Source organism: Homarus americanus, unplaced genomic scaffold, assembly GCF_018991925.1.
Source record: "Homarus americanus isolate GMGI-L3 unplaced genomic scaffold, GMGI_Hamer_2.0 scaffold1024, whole genome shotgun sequence".
Classification (NCBI taxonomy): domain Eukaryota; kingdom Metazoa; phylum Arthropoda; class Malacostraca; order Decapoda; family Nephropidae; genus Homarus; species Homarus americanus.
The window spans coordinates 2,151,934-2,172,074 of NW_024715228.1; the positions used below are offsets into that span (position 1 = coordinate 2,151,934).

The 20,141-nt window shown below is 36.0% G+C and overlaps 3 protein-coding genes across 5 annotated transcripts in view; 1 reads left to right on the forward strand and 2 right to left on the reverse strand.

Moving 5' to 3' along the window:
* The window catches only part of LOC121855825 (ATP-dependent RNA helicase DDX24-like), a 30,174-nt gene extending 21,830 nt beyond the window's left edge, over nt 1-8,344 (reverse strand). For 2 of the 3 annotated variants that reach the window (XM_042350986.1, XM_042350977.1), the window contains exons 1-3: nt 8,226-8,344; nt 7,806-7,866; nt 6,502-6,609 (exon numbers count right to left, since the gene is read on the reverse strand). In XM_042350986.1, coding sequence (XP_042206920.1) covers nt 6,502-6,609; nt 7,806-7,817 — 120 coding nt within the window. In that variant the 5' untranslated portion in view covers nt 7,818-7,866; nt 8,226-8,344. The remainder of the gene's footprint in view (nt 1-6,501; nt 6,610-7,805; nt 7,867-8,225) is intronic. The other variant, XM_042350993.1, reaches the window with a different exon arrangement.
* LOC121855848 lies at nt 545-7,085 on the forward strand. Its single transcript, XM_042351017.1, has 4 exons — nt 545-984; nt 2,313-2,437; nt 3,300-3,390; nt 4,639-7,085. Exons 1-4 carry the CDS (start codon nt 787-789, stop codon nt 5,671-5,673), a joined length of 1,449 nt encoding a protein of 482 aa, XP_042206951.1. The 5' UTR covers nt 545-786; the 3' UTR covers nt 5,674-7,085.
* On the reverse strand, nt 8,174-16,770 carry LOC121855858 (rRNA methyltransferase 2, mitochondrial-like). Its single transcript, XM_042351025.1, has 6 exons — nt 16,549-16,770; nt 14,210-14,416; nt 13,333-13,472; nt 12,516-12,658; nt 9,231-9,371; nt 8,174-8,371 (listed from the first exon to the last, which is right to left on the reverse strand). The coding sequence occupies exons 2-6, from the start codon at nt 14,377-14,379 to the stop codon at nt 8,222-8,224; spliced, it is 744 nt and encodes a 247-aa protein (XP_042206959.1). The 5' UTR covers nt 14,380-14,416; nt 16,549-16,770; the 3' UTR covers nt 8,174-8,221.
* Nucleotides 16,771-20,141: the final 3,371 nt, after the last annotated feature.

A 20,141-nucleotide genomic window follows, 5' to 3' on the forward strand; every position in this document is an offset into this window, starting at 1 on the left:
ATTTACATTTAATTGGCAAACCAAATAAGTTTTCACATAAATATAGCAACTGGTACCTTAATTGGTACCATGTTGTCCAAGTGTACCTCTTAAAGGTAATAATGATACTATAATGCATTACTGTGATTCAATTTACTTTATTTTATCCTATTTCTATCTCTTAATAACCTAACCAATTGAGCTGGAGTGCCTAATCTTCATGTAATCCGCAAATTAGTGCTATTATTGTTGTTTTTTTTTGTACATGATAAATGGTATAGTTTTACTTTAGGACAACACGGGAATGTTAAGAATTTTAACCTTTGAAATCAATGGTTTGTGAAACTATAGATTCACTTACTTTGTAATGAAAAATTTATAATTTCCTTTAACAGGTATAATAAACCTTATAGTATTATTTATTAAGTACGATATTTACCCAATTCACCTAAACGGAAAGTAATATTTTATAATTTATTATACACCTGATAAATTCCCAATAAATAAATAAAAAGGTTATGTACATTATAACTAATATAATGGAACTAACATTCGTGACATAATATAAACAATACTCGGCCTGCTTAGCAACGTAGGTCGTCAGGCAGGAGCGTCTCATATAACTATAACCTTAAATTTTACATGGAATTTGGTCATACTTACTGCAAGTTGTTAATTTAAATTTTTACTTACTGTCTTGTTACTCTCTTTGCAATGATAACAGCGTGAGAACAGCTTTGTGGTGAAATTCTGTGCTGGATTAGCTTAGAAACGCATTTTTGTTGTGTCAACAAGTATGATTTCATAATGGTTAAGAGGTGTTGTTATGGTCTGTGTGACACGGACAGTCGGTATGAAGATAGACTGAAGGGTGGTGTGTACTTTATTCCCTTCCCCAAGAAAAGCAACAAAGAGAAATGTTTAAAATGGATAAAGGCCTGCGGTCGACCACACTCACAGCTTAATGTAGACAAAATCAACAGGAGCACTTACATTTGTTCAAAGGTAAATTAATGATGTCACTGAGGGTAATAATTTAGGGGTGACATGCAGCTAACCAAACCTGCTACAAAATGCCCTATCACATCTAATTTCACAGCATCATCATCACTGTTTCTTGACCATTTTCCACAATTGAGTTAACCGTTTACCTGGTGGCTGGATGCCCTTCCTATCACCAGCCCACTTTTACAGATTATAAATTTAACTACCTAGGCATTATACTGTACGTAGGACTTCCTAGCGACCTCTTAGCCGACTCCCTTAAGTAATCAAATATAACCCACCTACCACTTCCTATTGCTTATCATTCTTGTTTTCAACTTTGACTGACAATTTCCTATTACAAACACTTTTCTGAATATTTTGCCTACTGATTAAATGGTGAAACAATGGATTACGTGGTCAGAACAACAGTGTGCTGCCGAATACAATAGACACTTTTTGAAACAGCTTCAAGCTGTTTTTTTAGTGTGGCTGTGGTACAAAATAGGTTCTTGACAAATTTTGTTATTTGGAATTTGTTTTTATATATTACATTATTTATCTGAGAACACATTACATATATATTTATTACAAAATTATGTAAACAGAAGATGATGGTGGAAACTATCCGCACCAGAAGGTCTTTATGGAATTGCACCAAATTTTCAGATGTTGTTTGGACGATATGGAGTAATATAATTGAGTCAACAACATTGTATTAAGGTATTTGTTTATTTTTAACCTATCATTCGATCATAAATTACTTGTTAGTAGGCAGGGCATGAAAGAGGAAAACACTGCGAACACTTTGAAGGTGAAGAAATAAAATATTTACCGTAGGTACTGTATGGCACTGTGGGATCTCCCATGGTGACTGTGTTTTGGTTCACAGCTTCTGCAGTCTTTGTTTACATGTCAAGAAACGAATAACGATCACATCAAGATTGTTTATTACATTTTATATTTGATTGAATTCGATAATATTATCTAGAGATTTTGTTTGGATGATAGTAAGAAAATCAAAAGGACAATGCACAGGTTTAGGTGAGGTTACTTAGGTTACTTAGGTTAGGTCAGGTTCTGTATATTCTTGCTTCCATTTTCGTGTTCAGTATCATGCAAATAGTATCTCCAGAAATGTTGGTTCAATTCCATAAGTTATTTCTGATGCTGTCTCCACCTTTACCAAAGAGAATCTTCATTAAAAAGAGGGATGTGGGTATTTGTGTGTGTGTGGTCAATAAATAATATACAGTACTGGTATATCCATCTTCAGTATCTGTGTGTGCATCCTTTAATCTAAGAGATGTTAATAATGTTACATGAGATTTATATTTTGTTTCTTTCAGCATTTTATTAATGGTGGTCCTTCAGATAGATACCCTGATCCCATTCCAACTGAAAATTCTCCATCAATCACCACAAAGCAGAAACTCCGAAGGAAAGGAAAACGCCTGATTAAAAGTAACGAAAAGTAAGTACCATATCAGTTTTCCTATCTCTTAACTCCTACTCCCATGAAAATCATTTGTATAAAAGATGAAATTAAATGTGATTTTATAGTTTACATGCACCAAATTAAAACAGTAGGATAGATGAGTAGCAATTCATTTCATCAGGATGCAGCTCCCTGGCAACCTAGGGAAAAGGTTGATTACAGTATAATTGGGAAATAGTTTCTCGCTATTTGAGCTGCTGTGTCGTGTTGAACTGTCATCATCTCAGGTATTGTATTATTGGTATATTTCACTTCTGTGTACATTATGTGTATCAAATGGTATGATGTAGCCTCAGGAATTTATCTAGCATCATGTTTGAGTGAAGCTTGAAGTTAGATTAAAAATTAAAGGTGAGACAATAGCATTAGTAGATCTACACATCTTCCTACATACCATTAGATATGTTACTCTACTGTATTTAATTTTCTTCTCATGGGTCAAAACCAACTTTTTATCATACAACTAAATATAAATTTTCATTATTTTTAGCCATAGTAAACTCAGCTTTATCAGTCAGATTAACTTTCAGAGGGTGCACTGTCATCAGTACCTTCCCTTAGTCCATAACAGTGTTTAAAAAAAATAACATAGTACGTACCTGTATTGTAATATGCGATAGAGAACAAATAATTACAGTACAACAAATGTAGCTTCATAAAATAGAATAAAAATACTATACTGTACTGATCTGGCAGTTTCTTATGGCATCATAATTATTATGTCAAAACAAAAAATAAAAGAATGCAATAACCATCCCTTAAAATATACAATTCCATACCATAAATGCAGTTGTCAAAAAAATGGCACAATATTTTACAGCTTGTTTTCACCACACAGAATCCCATCTGAGCAGCTGAAGGATGAACCACAAAATATTAAAAGAACAAAATGGCAGCCATCACCAATATCTCTATTGGACCCCTCCATGGTAATTTATTTTTTAATATTTTACCATCATTCTTCATACTCTTGTTCTGTTATTAATATACTGTACTTTACCGGTAATTTGATTCACCAGACTTTACCTATTCCTCAAACTCACTGGAGACATTAGATTCATCTCCAACAGCACTTTCATGTAACATGTGGCAAATTAAATAAAAGACAATTATTCTGTATTCTTAAATTCCATATGTTAATTATGTACAATAAAGGTGTAGAGCTATAAGGGGAAGTGTGGAATTTGAAAGTGAACAAAAGTTTGGCGGCGTTGATTTTACTGACAATGCATAAGCGAGCTCGAGTGTAGAACGAGTTGACTGGCTACATCATTAATGCCATGAAAACAAAGCAGCGGGAATTTAGGATGACACAATAACTCATCAGGGGTCGAACGTGGTGAATGTATTATCTCCAAATTATAGAATGGAATTTATTACTTCAATACGTAAATTTATCATAGATGTTGATTTTGTGTCCCATATTGTTCACTTTGATTCAAATCTTTCCTGGTTTATAAGTACTGTACAGGTATAACATTATTACAGGTATACCCCTGTATTGTAGTGTACAGTACAGTATTGTACTGCACTACAGTACAGGGTATATGGATTTCACTTGCTATGTTTATTATAGTCTTATAATCATTGAGTACACCAAAAAAAAAAATCTTTTAAAAACACGTCTTGCAGTATTTTAAAGTGTTTGGGGGAATTTTTTTTGTGTGTGAATGTATCTCGGCTTTTATAATGGGAGTCCATGGGAAAATGTGCTTTGAATTGTGAATAAATTTGCAAAAGGTTTTTCAGGACAGGAGTCGTATTGTGGATCAGGGAATTCCTGTACAATAATTCGTTTATGCTTGCCTAGTTTACAGGACTGCACCACTTATGCTTGTATCAGCTTTTTTTTATGTTTACACTTATTTCTACATTGTGAATTATATTTCACAAGTAATAATGAATACTGTACTGTGTGGGGTTTCTGAAAAGAAATTCTATTGTAATTAACAGCGGTACACCACATTGCATAACTGTAATTTACCTTAGGAACTGTATTATAGAAATGCTTCGTGGTCTTTAGAGAGGGGAGTAATGGCCCTATTCAGAAAGCTAGAAACACAAATCTGGCAAGTTAAAAGTCCCCTAAAGTGCTGAAGTTTTGTGTACTGTACTGTTCCTCACATCCATGGTTATTGCTAGTGAAGTTATGTTTTAATGTATTTATTTCTTTACAGGACACTGTTGTATTGCAGAACCTTGAGAGAAACCCACAGAAAACAGATGCCATCCAGCTGAGAGAAGGTGCACTAGCAGGTAAAAGTGAATGTAATAAATCACAGGAGAATGTAACTGAGGAGAGTGGAGTCAGAAAGCAGCAACTCAGAGCACTCTCCTGTGAGTCTACTCTTCAATTTCTCAAAGATCCCACACATGTCTTTAATGGTGAAAAAGTTCAATTTGTAAAATGTTTAAGGGAAGCCGATCAAATTTTTGATGGTTTAAAAAAGAAAGAAGTGTGGAGGCTAATATACGATTTTGCCGTTAAGTATAACAACATTATTCATAATCCTATATGTGATTTTGATGGATTAGGTGACTCATCATGGTTTCAGAAATTTATCGAGAGACACCCCAATGTGCCTATAAAGAAAAAAAATAATTCAAGGGCATCCCAGAAAGTAAATTTGAACTCTAATAATGTTAATACTCTTCAAGACACAGTGCCAGATTTGATACTTGCTGGCAGTGACCCAGTGACAAACTGCAACATACAGATGGACAATAATAAAAACTCAAATTCTTCACCAAAGAGTTGCCTCATAAAAAAGGACCACCCTCATGTACCTGAAAGCAAAAATAGTTCTTTTTGGTATAAATGGCTTCATGATGTAATAGGAGATAATGTGAAAGAAGATGACAGTGTTGTGTTGAATAGTGATGTGTCTCAGGGTGAGTGTAGTGGAAATTATGGAAGCAATCAAAGTGGAGTTAATGGAGAAACTGTTACTGTGAAGGAAGAAGATTTTGTTGCCATGGAAGAAAATAGTGTATTTGTAAAAGAAGAAGATCTTTTAGGCAAAGGCAGTGATAGTGCAATTATAAAAGATATTTCTGAAGAGGAAAATATTATATTTATAAAAAATGAAGATATTCATAAAGAAGAAGAAAGTATATTTATAAAAAAAGAGGAAGCTTTTGAAGAGGCTTACGAAGATGCTCTCATGAATATTGAAGGCCCTGTATGTAGTAAAAAGAGGAATTCTTTATAAAGAATAAAGAGAACTTATTTTTACAGGAAGAAACCAACTAATTTATAAAGGGACAAGAGTATGAACATATCAAGGAAATGATTGTATGGGACTCAGAGAAAGTGCTACAGGGTAGTGCTTATAATGGAACATAAGTGGGCAAATGTGTTTCAAGGGAGAAGTTGGTTTGTTTCTTAAAAAAAAAAAAAAAAATCAAGGAAAAGAGAAAAATGTCAGTCAGGAAAATATTAATTTTTTTCAAGAAAGAACTTCGTAATAAATGCGATAGAATAATACCTACCTAACAGCTATAGCAGTTGGTGTTGATTCATACAGTTGACCAAAACCTCCATATTTCAGATTAATAAGGGCTCTACCCTTACCAAACTAAGACAAGTTCCAAATTATGATCAATTGTAAGTCGAGATGTATTTTTATAAATATTTTATACGTATTGGTACAGTTTATAGAATTAGTATTAAGCAACAAAGATTATTTTTTGCATTGAGATTAGCTAGATGAATTTTGTTAAATTTCATTGTTTTTGTACATAACCGTATATTAATCTTTAAAAACAATAATGTAGTTTAGCCAATAGGTTAGGTTTCTAGGTATATAATGTATAAAATATGGTACAGTAGACCCACAATATAGCAGGAGATTGGGGCCAAGAATTCATCACACATTACTGTATCGTATTGTTTTGTATAGTATTTTCATCGGAATTATAAGGTATGTGCAAGCAGTTCCAAAGGATTCAGCAAAAAAAATATCTTATGACATCTTTTTCTCACTTCATTCCTACCGGTAAGTCCCTTTCATAACACATTTTAACAAATTATAACTCACATTGTGTCTAAACAACTGCCTTGGGATGATCTTGAACTGTAGGTGAATTGCATAGATGCTGCTTGTCAATGCTAGCAGAAGATACACCAATCCTGCCATCTGGTGGGGCTGGGGAAATGTTAGGTTTCTTCAGCTAGGTACAGTAATCAATTGTCTTCGTTTTATATTAAACCTTCAAAAACATATTCGATTAAACTTACTAAAGATATTTAATGTTTCTCTAAGAAATTATATATTAAAAACATATTTTATGGTATGTACTATACCAGTGTTTAACAGTACAGTAGCTTACTGGTATTACCAAGGAAACCCTCGGCTATGATCTTGGTTGTAATTACATATTTTCTTGGTTGGATTAAGAGGTTTTAAACAAGTTTAGTATATTTTATTTATATCTATTAAAGAAAAAAAATCAAATAGGTAGACAGAGCCAAATGAGCTTGGGATGGTAATGTGAATTAGTGTTCTCAAGAGACCTGTAAACACACTTTTGTTGTGAAATTCTTCAGATGAATAAAATGTTGCAAATTATTTCATTAAAATTTTTGTCCTTTTATTTATTTAATAATAAATGTTAAACTGTTTTGTATTCTTTCCTTCTCTACATTTTACCAAACAGTGCTACAGTGATATCCCCATTAGCCAAAATAACTGGTGCAGAGCTCTTGTGGGGATGAGAGATTTCCAAGTAACGAGACGACTCTCTCAAACCCAGAAAAACCCCACATTCCCAGAATTTTTCTGTGTACGGGGAAAATTTTCTTAGAATTTTCCATAATTATGCATTTCACCCTTTCAATTTGCTCCCAGACCCAGTAAATAATTTGATAGTTTCCAGAAATATGCATTATTTCATCCTCGGAATTTGCTCCTGGACCTGGAAAAAATTAGGAGTGTGTTTCCTGAAGATTTCTTAAAATTTTCCAGAAATGTGCCTGATTTTCAACCTCAGAAACTCATTCACAGACTTTGAATGGAGCGAGTTTTCCCGGAAAAATTCCAAGCCAATTTAAATAACACTGCGGGAGTATGCCGTGTCCCTTTGTGTGGTGCTGTACCTCGGGCAACCCCATAACCGCTTTGGGCTATGACATACGTTTTCTCAAATCGCAGTCACTATGGAAAATGTGTCCCCTAATAAATTTATCGTGTTAGTTCAGTATAGCCAAATCACGCAGTGAAAAGTCGCATTATGGGAGAACTTATTGTATCCTCATTTCATTTAATAATATCCAGTTTACGAATAAAAGTTCACCATTTGTGGTGATACTGAATCACAGAAATGAGTCTCCAAACTGACTTACCCCGACTGTCATCCGGTGTTATATCTCAACTGGTGTCGATACAGCTTCAGTTTGGGAGGCACTGGAAGGGGGTGAACTTTTGTTTATGACTATACATGGGATTCACCCAGAATGATCTTCATTAGTAATGCTGTTCTTGGATATCTGATACTTGATTATACAATATTGTAACAATGTCAAGAAATTCCTGCATTTTATGTAATAAAGTAGCCAAGGGTGCAGCATATGGGTACTGTACTGAATAATTGCATTTTCACTTTTCATTTCTTTCCAATAGTCAAACCTGTTGCTAATATATCCTTAATATGTCTTCCCAATAACATGCAACATTCAGCACAAACAACCAGAAGAACAGGAAAAAAAGAGAGCAAAATTAGTTATTTTATTTCATAAATAAAAAAATAAATAAGTAGCACTCACTTCGTTCCCAAACCACAAAACTTTTTACCCAGTAAGAATATTTCTGAGGAGTCACATCTGCTGGATGGTGGCTTGACAACCTTAACAGATCTGTAGAATTTTTCCATGTCAGTGATGAGTTGCCTGTCTCTGAAGCCACTCCATATCTACAGAAAAGATACCCATAAAAAAAATACCAATTAAAAATGCAATTAAATTTTTCAATTGAACAAAATACTGATTAAGTAAACAAAATAATTAATGTGTAAGCAAGTAATATGTCAGATAGTTAAGCAATAATTTTGAGGATAAACAGATATATATTCAAGCAAGGGGTGAGAATTACAGTATACAGTACTGTGCTATATACTCGCATAGGAATGGGTCCATGTAATATGAATTGATGTGATTTAATTATTTAATTTTCCTACAAAATGTACAAAACAGAATGATATGTCTAAAACTAGACTAGATATAGTGAGAGCCGATTATAATCAGTAACATTTTTTGTTTGATCCGAATTTTTATGCATTTTAACTTATATTATATCAGGATGCTACATATTTGATTAACGTTTAATCCCCTTTTAGCTTTGGCAAGAAATTTTGGTACAAGAATTGAAGAGGTTATTTTAAAACTTTATGAAATGTTAACTGTTGAAGAATAATGCTCTATATGCTAACTTCAGCAGTGTTAATTTCTCTCAGCCATATATAAGTTAATCTTATTTACTATGACCGAGTTAATCTTATGAGAAATACTACATGAAGATGTTAATTTTCATTGATCTATGCAGCTACTTGTAGTATCTTTTTATTGCTAACAAGTACTTCAATACTGTGATGGCTATCAGTAGTTTCATAAAAACAAATGTCATCAAGTCATCACAATTGGTGGTTTACTTTCATTACTGGAAAATATATACTGTATATCATTGGATTTCAAGACTGAAGCAATACACTGATAAACAGGCAGTAAGATTTAATTAAACCCACTTTTGAAATCATGCTACATTTAAATACTAACCTTACAGAGAAAGGTGGACTGTAAATCTGAATGCTGAATGGCAAATCTTAATGCAGAATATGCAAGGGCAATGATGTTCTCATGATCCAGTTCTTTTGTGCCAGTAGCATTAGGGGCCATGTCTGAGAGAACTAAATTGACCTGCAATGGAAAAACAAGTTTCAATATCAGTATCTTCTATTTCTTTAGCACTCTGTCACCATATTTTCTAAAAGGTGACAAAAAGATGATATTTGAGCTGCAAACAGACATCTAGGAGCAATACATTCAATGACTTTTTAATTCAAGTTACAAACTGGTGTATTGTCCATCCTCCAAGAGACAGTGAAGAAATGGAATAGTCAAAGGGTTTGAGAGTGAATGTGGCAAAAACGAAAGTACCCGGTATTGATTTATAACGTGTGTGAGACCCATGGTGGAACATGGAATATGGGCATGTACTGTCTGTAAGAGAGGTATTGGCAGCAACTCAATAATGTACAAGAGTGTAGAAGGTGGGTACACAGAGGTGCAGTGGTGTAAAGGTCAAAGTGCAGGATGTTAATGACTTTATATGTTCTGTATGCACAATCAAGACTGGACAAACTCAACATTGGGGATACGGTATATCTTTGGACTGTGTTTATTTCTGCTACATGGTTGACATGATCAGCACTGGAGGTGGTGCTGAAACTAGCTCAGTTACAAGAGTCAGAAGTGACTGCAGGATGTCAAGGGAGTTGCTGCAAGATGACCTTCCTTTTGCATGAAAAGAAAGATGTATGCAACTGACATGAGAAATGTGATGTCGTATGGCAGTGAGACATGGGTAGTTAAAGAGGATGACAAAGGCAAGCTTAAGTGGGCTAAAATGATGAGATGGATGTGAAATGTGATACCGACAGATAGAAAACCCTAATTAGAGCTAAGAGGGTGGCTGGCTATCAAGAGTATTGGTGAAGGTTTTCAAAGAGGTAGGCTGAAATAGATTGGACATGTGGAGAAAATTGAAGAGACCAACTGGTCAAGAGGGTCACAAGTCAATATATGGAGAACTAGGGGGTAGGCCAAGAATGATATGGAAAAAGGCTTCAAAAAATTGCAGAGTTAAGAATCTGATGACAGGCTGAGAGACCATGCAGCATGGAGAACTGTCATCAAGTAATCATGGCTAACACATGCAACCAAGTACAGGGGGTAGTTTTTAATATGGATATGTACCCTGTACTGTGATTTTCAGCAAAATCTAATTTTGGGCCCAAAACCACCAAAAATGTAAGTCTTACACCTTACAAAATTTTTGACCAAAATATACTTTTTTCTCAGAATTGAAATTTAAGGGGTTTAACTAATTAAGAACTTTCAGAATAACACACAAACCCTAAATCACACCTTGGAACCCATAGTTGATGAGTAATTAGCATTGAAAAATGTCAGTAAAATTTTTCAAGGGTCATTATGGCCACTAATTACTCTGCAATCAAATCGTGGACCACTTATTCAAAATCATCAAGCTCAGGAGTACCCAAACAGTGGTCCCTCGGTTAACGAACGGTTCGATTAACGAAATTCGGTTAATGAATTACCTCCCATAAGGATCTTCAATTCGGTTAACGAACAAAACTTCGATTAACGAAATCCTTACGACAAACAAGTTTTATTGTGGGCATCAGCTGATGGGCTAGTCTGCCAATTCAGTAATCTGTTCTATGTTTACATTCATTTCCAGGGGAGTAAATATCAAGACAGTTGTGCTCTTTAATATTTTTGCATTTTTTATATTAAAATTATTAGTCATTTTAAAATCTAGTAAACATTGATAATATATGCAGTACAGGGTACTTATTTTTTGTGCGCCCTTCAGCCGCTTGACTCACCCACCAGGCGTCAGTTTGGCTTTGTTTATAGTTGAGTGAACATTGATTTTGTTGGTGTCTTGAATATTTTTGCATTTTCACATTCAAATTATTGGTCATTCTTAAATTTAGTTAATAATATATAGTGCAGTGCAGTGTAGTGTTGATTTAAATAAAATAATCTTAAATTACACCTAGTGAACTTAAAATTTAATTGGTGAAATTACTGCATGGGTCCCCTGAAAGGTGATTTCTCCTCCATCCCCACTTCCTTCTCTTCTCCCTGCTCCTCCACCCCCACTTCTAATTCCCATCATCATCATCAACCAGGAACCTTCTACATACACACCTCAAAGTATGTGTACTTTACTGTATTTTTTTTTACTTTGTATGTACTTTTCTGTGAGTTGGGACCAATTCCCCAATATCCCATTGAAACAATGGATTCGGTTAACGAAATTTTCGGTTAATGAACGACTGTGGAATGAATTGTGTTTGTTAACCGAGGGACCACTGTATACAGGTATTTTGTTTACAGTATTTACAGCAGGGTCAGGATATATCGCGACTTTATATAAAGATTTTTTTATATCGCGGCTACCAAAATTATCGATATTTTCAAATACTGTATACTATAGCGATAATTTTTTTTATTTCACGAGGGAAATCGGGCAGGAAGTATTTCAAATGTACCGCCATGGCAAACAAATGCGTTATTTGCTCACCAGAGGCACCACCGTGGCTGGTCACTCACGCATTCACTCTCGCCCGCACAGTCTTTCTGAGTGAGTGACGAAAAAGAAGCCGACTCTGCTGCAGATTACGACTTCTAAGGTGAGTGTAAATGGGTTGCTAGTAACGTGTGAAGTGAAGATAATGGAAAGCTTAATGGAAAAGATTTAATACTGAAACTAATATTTTTGCTATTCGTTTATGTAGGCGTGGGATTGTCAAGTGAGGGTAGCAGTGTGGCGTGTACTACCGAGTCTGGTGTTCCTTGATATTGATACTGACATTGAAATAGCCTGTTGTTCCCAAGTCTACTGTTCATTGGTGCTTTAGTTAGTATGAAAATGAACTTGTTAATTCAAGTTTAGTCACTTTTTTGGGCCTCCAGAACCTAACCCTATTTTCCCCATTGATTACATGTAATTATATATCGCGATTTAGTATATAGTGAACATTGTTGGGCCCTAACTCATGATATATCCTGACCCTACTGCACAATATAATGTATATGTCCAGTAGTGTTTGTATAAATAAATATAGCTCTGAGTCTGTCAGACTGCAGTCCAATGGGGATGAGAAAATCTGTCTCAACACCGGAAAATCTCTCAAACCCAGAACTGCTCCGCACCAATTATTCCGGCTAATGGAGAGATTACTGTATCTTAGTCTTCCAAGCGCCTATTACAGTTAATACTGCAAAAAAAAAAAAAAACAATCGTACCTTTCTACCCTTAAGTACATTTAGGATTTCCTGTTGAGTTTCTGACAAAGTGAAGTCCTTCCCACCTAGTGTTACTGCCCCTGGTAGTGGATGAATGGACAAAATATCAACAGCAATCACCACTCCTTGAGATCTGTTTGTATCTGGAAAGAGTTAAGAATTTTGTTATTGTAAAAATTTTCAAATTAACCCCCCCCTGAATACAATAACTCCCATGTCTTGCAAGAATTTACAATTCATGAATATATCTAACCAAAAGCAGTATAAATGTGGATGTTTTTCTTATACAGACACTGCGGGTTACAGAGCAAGGAGGGATGTAGGTTGGGAGCTTTTAGTAGACTTACTTTTAAGAAGTCCTGCTGTGGCCTAATTTCTGTACATTATTTTCCTTAAAAATATTAATTAAAGTCTTCAAACATTAAAAACACTGAACTATCATGGATACAGGGAATGATCCTCAGTTGTTCAGAAATGATAAACTATTACAGGGGCTACTGGTGATATGACCTGGGGTCAGAGTGAGTCAGCCCCTGTTGCTGTCATTCCCTACAAGCTATCATCAACACCACCAACCATGTTCACCAACATTCACACAATCGAGTAATTTGTTTCCTGCCATACTTTCTCATTAACATGCTTTTTCTAATGATTAATTTACCTATAATTTCATCAAGAGTTGTGTATCCATACTTCACAGCTTGCTTTATTGTTTCTATAAGTTGAGCATTTGACAAGTGACGTTGTTAAAGACAGAGACATTAGTCAAACACTTGGGTAAAATTTTGCATACTCTTCATAATCAGAAATACTTAACCCTTGGGAAGACTGTTCACTCCAGAGACAGCTACCTGAGTCCAAGCACCTGGGGCTGCTCCACACTCCACAACTACTTGTCCTGGTTTTAAAATCTTGTGTCTTTCGTCAATTTCCTGCAACTTAAATGCACTGCGAGCTCTGCGGAAGAATACAGTTCATCACAAGCCTAATAATTATAAGATTTTGATAAGGACATTTTTAGGATTATAGGTGTTACATACAGTAGTCACATCCAATCCTTCACTTAAAGCACTTGAATTAAATATCCTTTATAGAATTTTGCAAAATATTATTCTTAAGATACTGTATAGAAAATAACATTACTTTATATTGTATTCACATGTTATAGCAGCCAGAGGAAAGAGTCTATTTTGCTCTTGACTCCAGTCATCCTTGTAGAAGAAGGCTTGCAAGTGTGATAAAATAATGTATTTAAAAAAAAACATCAGAAATTATTCAACATATGAACTGAAAGATACTTGTTTACATTGAAGGCACCTCAAGCAAAGTCCAGGAGAATGATCAAAATAACATGATTTTCTTGTCACTTATTATTCACTAACTTTGTTCAATATGCACCCATCCTCTTATTATATACAGAGCTTCAAGTAAACCATCTTCACCTCTAGGAAAACTACACATTTAACAATAACAGTACAGTTATCCCCCAAAAGACTCAAGAATTAGTACCAATAAGAGAATAAGATGATTCAACTTGCAATGGAATAAAGTTGATTACTTTGGGAAAATGGGTGGTGAGAAATGAGTTAGCCCAATACTGTAGGTGAATTTATCTTGGCACAAAAGAGAAATGAGCATGAGAAAAAATAAAAAACTTTACATCATACAATAATAAACTGCACATTAAAACTAACCTGAACTGTTCATATTTTGCAAGTTTTACATATGGATCATTCAGCTGCCTTGTTAACCAATCTTGTGAGCTTCTGCTTCTTGCTTTTAATTTTTTTGGAATAACCTTGTTTGTAACACTTGAGGTGCAAAAATGACAAGTTTTTGAAATAATCCAGAAGCTTGATCTCATCTTCTTGGCACAGGGAAAGTGGTTTAGTAAGTTGTACCTGGAAATGAAGCAGACTATTAAATATCTATACAGTACAGTCCTGTACTGTACTCCGCTAATTAAAAACGTTTCCCACAAACTTCAAGAAAAGATTATAAAAGAGCTAATTTCTTAAAGATTTTGTACTGTACAAATATATCTTTCCCATTGTGAAAATCAGAGCAATTAATAAATCATTTAACCATATTATTATTTATAAATAAAATGTAAAAAAATAGTGTACCAGGTAGTTTTTCTTACAAAACTTAGTGATGCAGTATATATTTCCTCCATTATTTCACCAAGTGCTGAACTAATTTTTAATAAGAAACAGAAAATAATTTTATACTGTAACCTTACAAATATCCTCAGTGACTAGTATTTATGCAACCAGTTGAGTCTACATTTTAAAACTCAGATTATCCTATGAAATTGCATGAGGTAAATCAGATGTAAACAATGTACTGAGAGGGCTAATATACGAGACGTGGATGTCAGCAGTTAAGTAATTGTGAGGGAGTTTTTAGACATGCTGATTACTTTCAGTTCTATTAATTTTCTTGTATAAATGCTTAGTTTTCTATATACAGTATATACGAGTTAAGATATAGGTTAGGTTAGGTTAGTACATGATTCCAGTCATTTTTATATTTTTTCCCAACATAATACGGTATCCTCTAATAAAATTGGTGAAAAGTGGTTATCTTTAAACCCATATTTAACGAAAAACAGCGGATGGTTACGATCCAAATAATTACCCAAAATACAATACTGTACCTATATAAATGTAGTATTTTGTTAGGTTAAGTTAAGTTAGGTTAGGTCAGGTTAAGGACTAAGACTATGATATTATTTTACTTTAGGACATAGCGCACCCCAAAGTTATAAACTAATGAAACATTTAGATCTCCCTATTCTGAGCATTTTGAATCCCATTTATATTTGTTGGAAATGGAAAATAGCAATGCAATTGAATTTAATTGATTTTAGATACTTTTAAGTCTTCGTCTGTGAAGAGATGTTATCTGCATGAAACCAAGTTAATTATGCATCACGCATGCACACTATTGACTGAAGTCCTCCAGTCATGACCATTGATGTATCGATATCATGTGATTTTTTCAACCAATCACATTTTAATTTTTTCAAAGGAAGCAGCCTGGGAACGGATTTGAATTTCAATGACCAGTCACCAGTGTGACAATGGCCGTGGTGGAGGTTGGTTGTGAATCGTGTTCCTACGACTATTTTGAGTTTATTGCCGAGTTTTACGAAAGACGATCATGCTATCCAATTCCTACGTAATCGCGGTGTTCTGAGTGCCCGCACTGTAAATTGCCTTGTAAATGCCGATGACGAGGAGGTCGATGACCCTGAACCTATCCCTGGTCCTTTTTTCTTTTTTTTTTATCCTCTTCGACATGGCACACCCCAAAGTTTTAAACTACTGAAACATTTACATTTCCTTATTCTGAGTCTTTTGAAGCCTATTTATACTAGTTAGTAATGGATAGGTTAGGTAAGTTTAAGCTAGGCCTACCGGGGGTCCGGGGGCGGAGCCCAGGGCTAGGGGTTGGATAAAGTTAGGTTTGGTTTGATAACTCGTTTTCGTGTTCGTCCCCACCCAAAACCCCGATTTCCCAGGCTCTCCCCCATTATTGTTGCTGGGGTCGGGGTGGGACACATGCACGAACAATTTCCGGCAAAAATTAAGGTCAGATTCGTTTAAAACACACCAAAATACACTGGAAAAACATATTGGGCAGCCCCTAGGGACTTGTGTCCGAAAGTAAAAATTTACCAAAACTATTATCCTTGGGTTAAGTTAGATTAGGTTAGGTTAGTTTGGTTAACTTTGAGCAATAAAATATTGATATTCCGTCCGACTCGGAAACTGTTAGCAGTCATGAGGTGCCAAATACTGCACTGTTAAATTCCACAAATTATCCATGGCTCATAAAATAAAATAACCTACCTAAACCAACGCAAACAATGAGGCCAAAAGTAATATTGAAATGTATATCTCACAAAATATTGAGTTCATAAAATAAGAAATCATTGTAGTCATACAGTATAGTTGAATGCCATACAAAAAGTAGGTAGTTAAGTAGTATAATAACTCTTTGATACCTCTGTCTGGCTGCAACTTACCTGGAGACTGTTTCAGGCTTCTGTACCTTTATGTTGAATGGTTTTATTGAGCTCTACTCATACAGAATACTTCAGGAACCCCGCCAATTGAATGTCAGATTTAATGTGTTTGTTCACAATCCACGCACACACAGGCAGCCCTTCCTACTGACTGTGCTGCTTCGTCTGCATTCATCGTGCCTTGTTATGTTCAGTCAGAATCCGTCTCCCACCTACTTCACCTACCTAAAACACTTTACAACCGACCTTTTTTTTTTTTTTTACGGGCACCAGCCCACCCGGACACAAGGTCACTGTCCTACATCGGGGTCTGGGGGCCAAAAATATAATAATAATAATAATAATAATGATAACTACAGCATAACAACTAAAATAATAATAATAATAATAGTGAGAAACAATTTATGTATGATGTGATGTCAAAGTAAGAGAAACAATATTATACTAACCCTGTTGTTGTGTGTGTAAGGCAGAAAGTCAGCAACCTGTGACTTGGTCACAATTTTCGTGATGCCATATGGCAGCAGGGTCGGGTGCTGGACAACTCGTACCCATCAGTCTAATGGGTACGATTTTCAATACGGGAGCCTCCCTTATTGGCACCGAGTGACAGTCCTGTAACTATTGTATAACCTAAAGTTACAATTAATGTGTGTGGATATGTGCTTTCAATTGACTGATTAAAGTGCTGTTTAAGACACCATTTCACTTTAAGAAAGTTGTTTTTATCGGTGCCGTCACAACACTCTTTGGCAGGTTGTTCCAAGAGTTCCCAACTTTCACTCTGAAAAGGTTTGCCTTTTCAGTTTTCTGGACTTACGGCTTCTTCAACCTTGAGCTGTGACCTCTTGTGGGCGAGCGTCTGCCAGCCCCAGGTATGGACACTCGACTGAGTAGTGCCCTTTGAGATATTTATACACCTCAATTAGGTTCCCCCTTGCCCGTCTGTAGTATAAGCTAGGCCATTGCAGGTGCTCTAATCTCTCTGGGTGGCTGAGGTGCCGAAGTGCAGGCACCAGTCTGTTGGCCCTTCTTTGTACATTTTCAATCAAATGACAGTCTTTAGTATATCTCGGGGACCAGACGGGGTGACAGTACTCCAGGCGGGAAAGCACCTCACTCTTGAAGATCGTTATGAGGGACGGACCAATTAGATATCTGAACGACCATCTTACAAGACCTGATGATTTAGTTGCTTCATTCACCTTCTTACAATGGCCCGAGAACTTCAGTTCATTGTCAACATACACACCTAGGTCCTTTTCGCATTCAGTCACAATTAATGCAGTTTCTTCATCCTGTTGGGACATATGATACGCTTCCTTGCCATTGGTACGTCCCAGGTGTATCCTTTTGCACTTCGTGACATTGAATCTTAGCAGGCATTTCCTCGACCATTCTTGAAGCTTACAGAGAAACTTTTTGCAGCCTTTCACAGTATGTTTGGTTCTTAATTTCCCTAAATACTTGGCAACGTCCACAAATATTTACAGGGAGGAGTGTATATCTTCTGGCATGTCATTTATGAAACAAATAAACAACAACAGGCCCCCAATACACTGTTCTGTGGTGCCCCACTTTTCACGGGTACACATGACGATTTAGTATCGTTAATCATCACACACTGCTTGCGATCATGGAGAAAGTCTATAATCTATGTTAGGACACTTCCCCGAGTCCCGTACCCTTTCAGTTGAATTTTCAGACTTTCATGGAGTATGCTGCCGAAAGCCTTGGCAAAATCTAGGTATATATTATCGATATTGGCATTAATTCCGCATTAACAATTTCCTAAAGTCACAATTTCATCATATCGGTATTCATAACTTAGTTTATTTCAGGGGTAAATATATTAGAGGCAAAATTACCCATGATAGAACTTGCTACCGTAATTATTCAGATCGTGACCGTCCGCTGTTTTTCATTGAATCTGGGTTTAAAAACACCCAATTTGGTAAATTTTCACTAATGCACAGGTCTTTCTTTGGATATCAAATATATGTTTTTCCTGTGTTATTTGATGAATTTTGAACGAATTTGATATTCATTTCAGCCGGAAATCAATTTTTTTGAGATACCACCCCCCCACCCTACTCATCAATCTTAACGAAAATGTATATGTTTTCGAGTAAATCACAAATAAAATACCAACTAATCAACAAAACCAAACCTAACCTGACCTAACCTAACACTATTTTTCTGAAGAAACTCTACAATTGACGTAATATAATCTCTATCACAATGTTGGCACAGCTCTTTCCACCTGTTAAGCCATATCTGGTTATTCTGGTACTGAACAATCAAACCTCCGCTCCTGACACACCCACGTATTGTTCATTGGCTCAGACAAAAAACTCTTGACCAATTATAAGTCTCCTATCACTATAGCCAATAAGAAATCCTCCCCCTCCTCCCTTACATGCGCTGTAGACGCTTAAGAAGCCAACACAGAGGTAAGGAGCACTGCGAGATGGGTGGTCAGACCTTCTCTGTGAGCCGTAAACAACAAATGGCGACACTTGTGACTGACCAAATCTAATAATATTGAAAAGTTCATATCTCGGTTATCCTTAATTTCCGGCGGAAATAACATAGAAGAAAAAGGTCATAGAATTGTCTAAACATTACGGAAAGCATATTTATAACAGCAAGAGAAAGACCGGTGCATGACTGAAATTTCACCCCCAGTTTTCACTGATTATATTAGAGAATACTGTATTGTGTTGGGGATAAATATTAAAATGGGTGAAATCATGTGCTAACCTAACCAAACCTAAGAAAACCTGACCTGACCTGACCTTACCTTTATCTTAACTCGCCTATATCTAGAAAACTAAGCATTTGCACAAGAAAATGAATAGAGGCGAAAGCATAATCAGTGAACAAAACTGTGGTATAACTGCACTTTGGGACAATACCCCTAGTAGTTGACCAATGTGTTTTTCCCGATTGTTTTAGACAATTTTAAAACACTTCTTTTATAACGTATCCCTCACAAATTAATATACCGGAAACAATGTGGGGTACGTTATGTTTGGGTTCCTCCTCCATCCTGTGTGAGTGGTCACTCCGGGGTCACCATTTGTGGGGTACGTTATGTTGGTTCACACTCAGGATGGGATGGAGAAAGGAAACTCACAATGTGCTCTCTGTATACATGTTGTATTGGATGTACAATGCAGCTTGTTGCTGGGAAGGCAGCATGGTTACAGGCGTTGAGTAGAGAGAGCTGGTTGGTGAGGGTGCTCAGAGGAGGACAGCTTGTGGGTCGCCATGCTCGCCGGCGGGAGCGAGGGCCGCCAGGCAGCGGTGGAGGAGGTGGTGTTGCTTGCTGCGGCTGTAGCGAGAAGGAGAGTGGTCACCACGAGGTCAGGTGTTATATAGCGGAGGTAGGCGTGGCTTAATAGTTGACCTCCGTCTTGTAAGGCGGCGCTGGTTGACCTAGACCACGAGGCATACACTGGGGAATTCGCGGGGTCGGCTACTCAGGTACAAGCGTTTGTAGGGGAGGAATCCACTACAACATCATAGAAGAAAAGTGTCTTAAAATTGCAGGGTAATTTTTTTCAGTTATGGTATTCATACCACTGTGC

Bases quoted from the DNA above. Each gene is read 5' to 3' on its own strand.
- LOC121855848 (XM_042351017.1), top strand. From the start codon at position 787: ATGGTTAAGAGGTGTTGTTATGGTCTGTGTGACACGGACAGTCGGTAT. The intron at 2,438-3,299 runs GTAAGTACCATA...TTCACCACACAG, and splicing joins CTGATTAAAAGTAACGAAAA to AATCCCATCTGAGCAGCTGA. The intron at 3,391-4,638 runs GTAATTTATTTT...ATTTCTTTACAG, and splicing joins CTCTATTGGACCCCTCCATG to GACACTGTTGTATTGCAGAA.
- LOC121855858 (XM_042351025.1), bottom strand. From the start codon at position 14,379: ATGAGATCAAGCTTCTGGATTATTTCAAAAACTTGTCATTTTTGCACC. The intron at 13,473-14,209 runs GTTAGTTTTAAT...ATTCTTCCGCAG, and splicing joins GCAAAATATGAACAGTTCAG to AGCTCGCAGTGCATTTAAGT. The intron at 9,372-12,515 runs GTACGATTGTTT...TTTCCATTGCAG, and splicing joins ATGTACTTAAGGGTAGAAAG to GTCAATTTAGTTCTCTCAGA.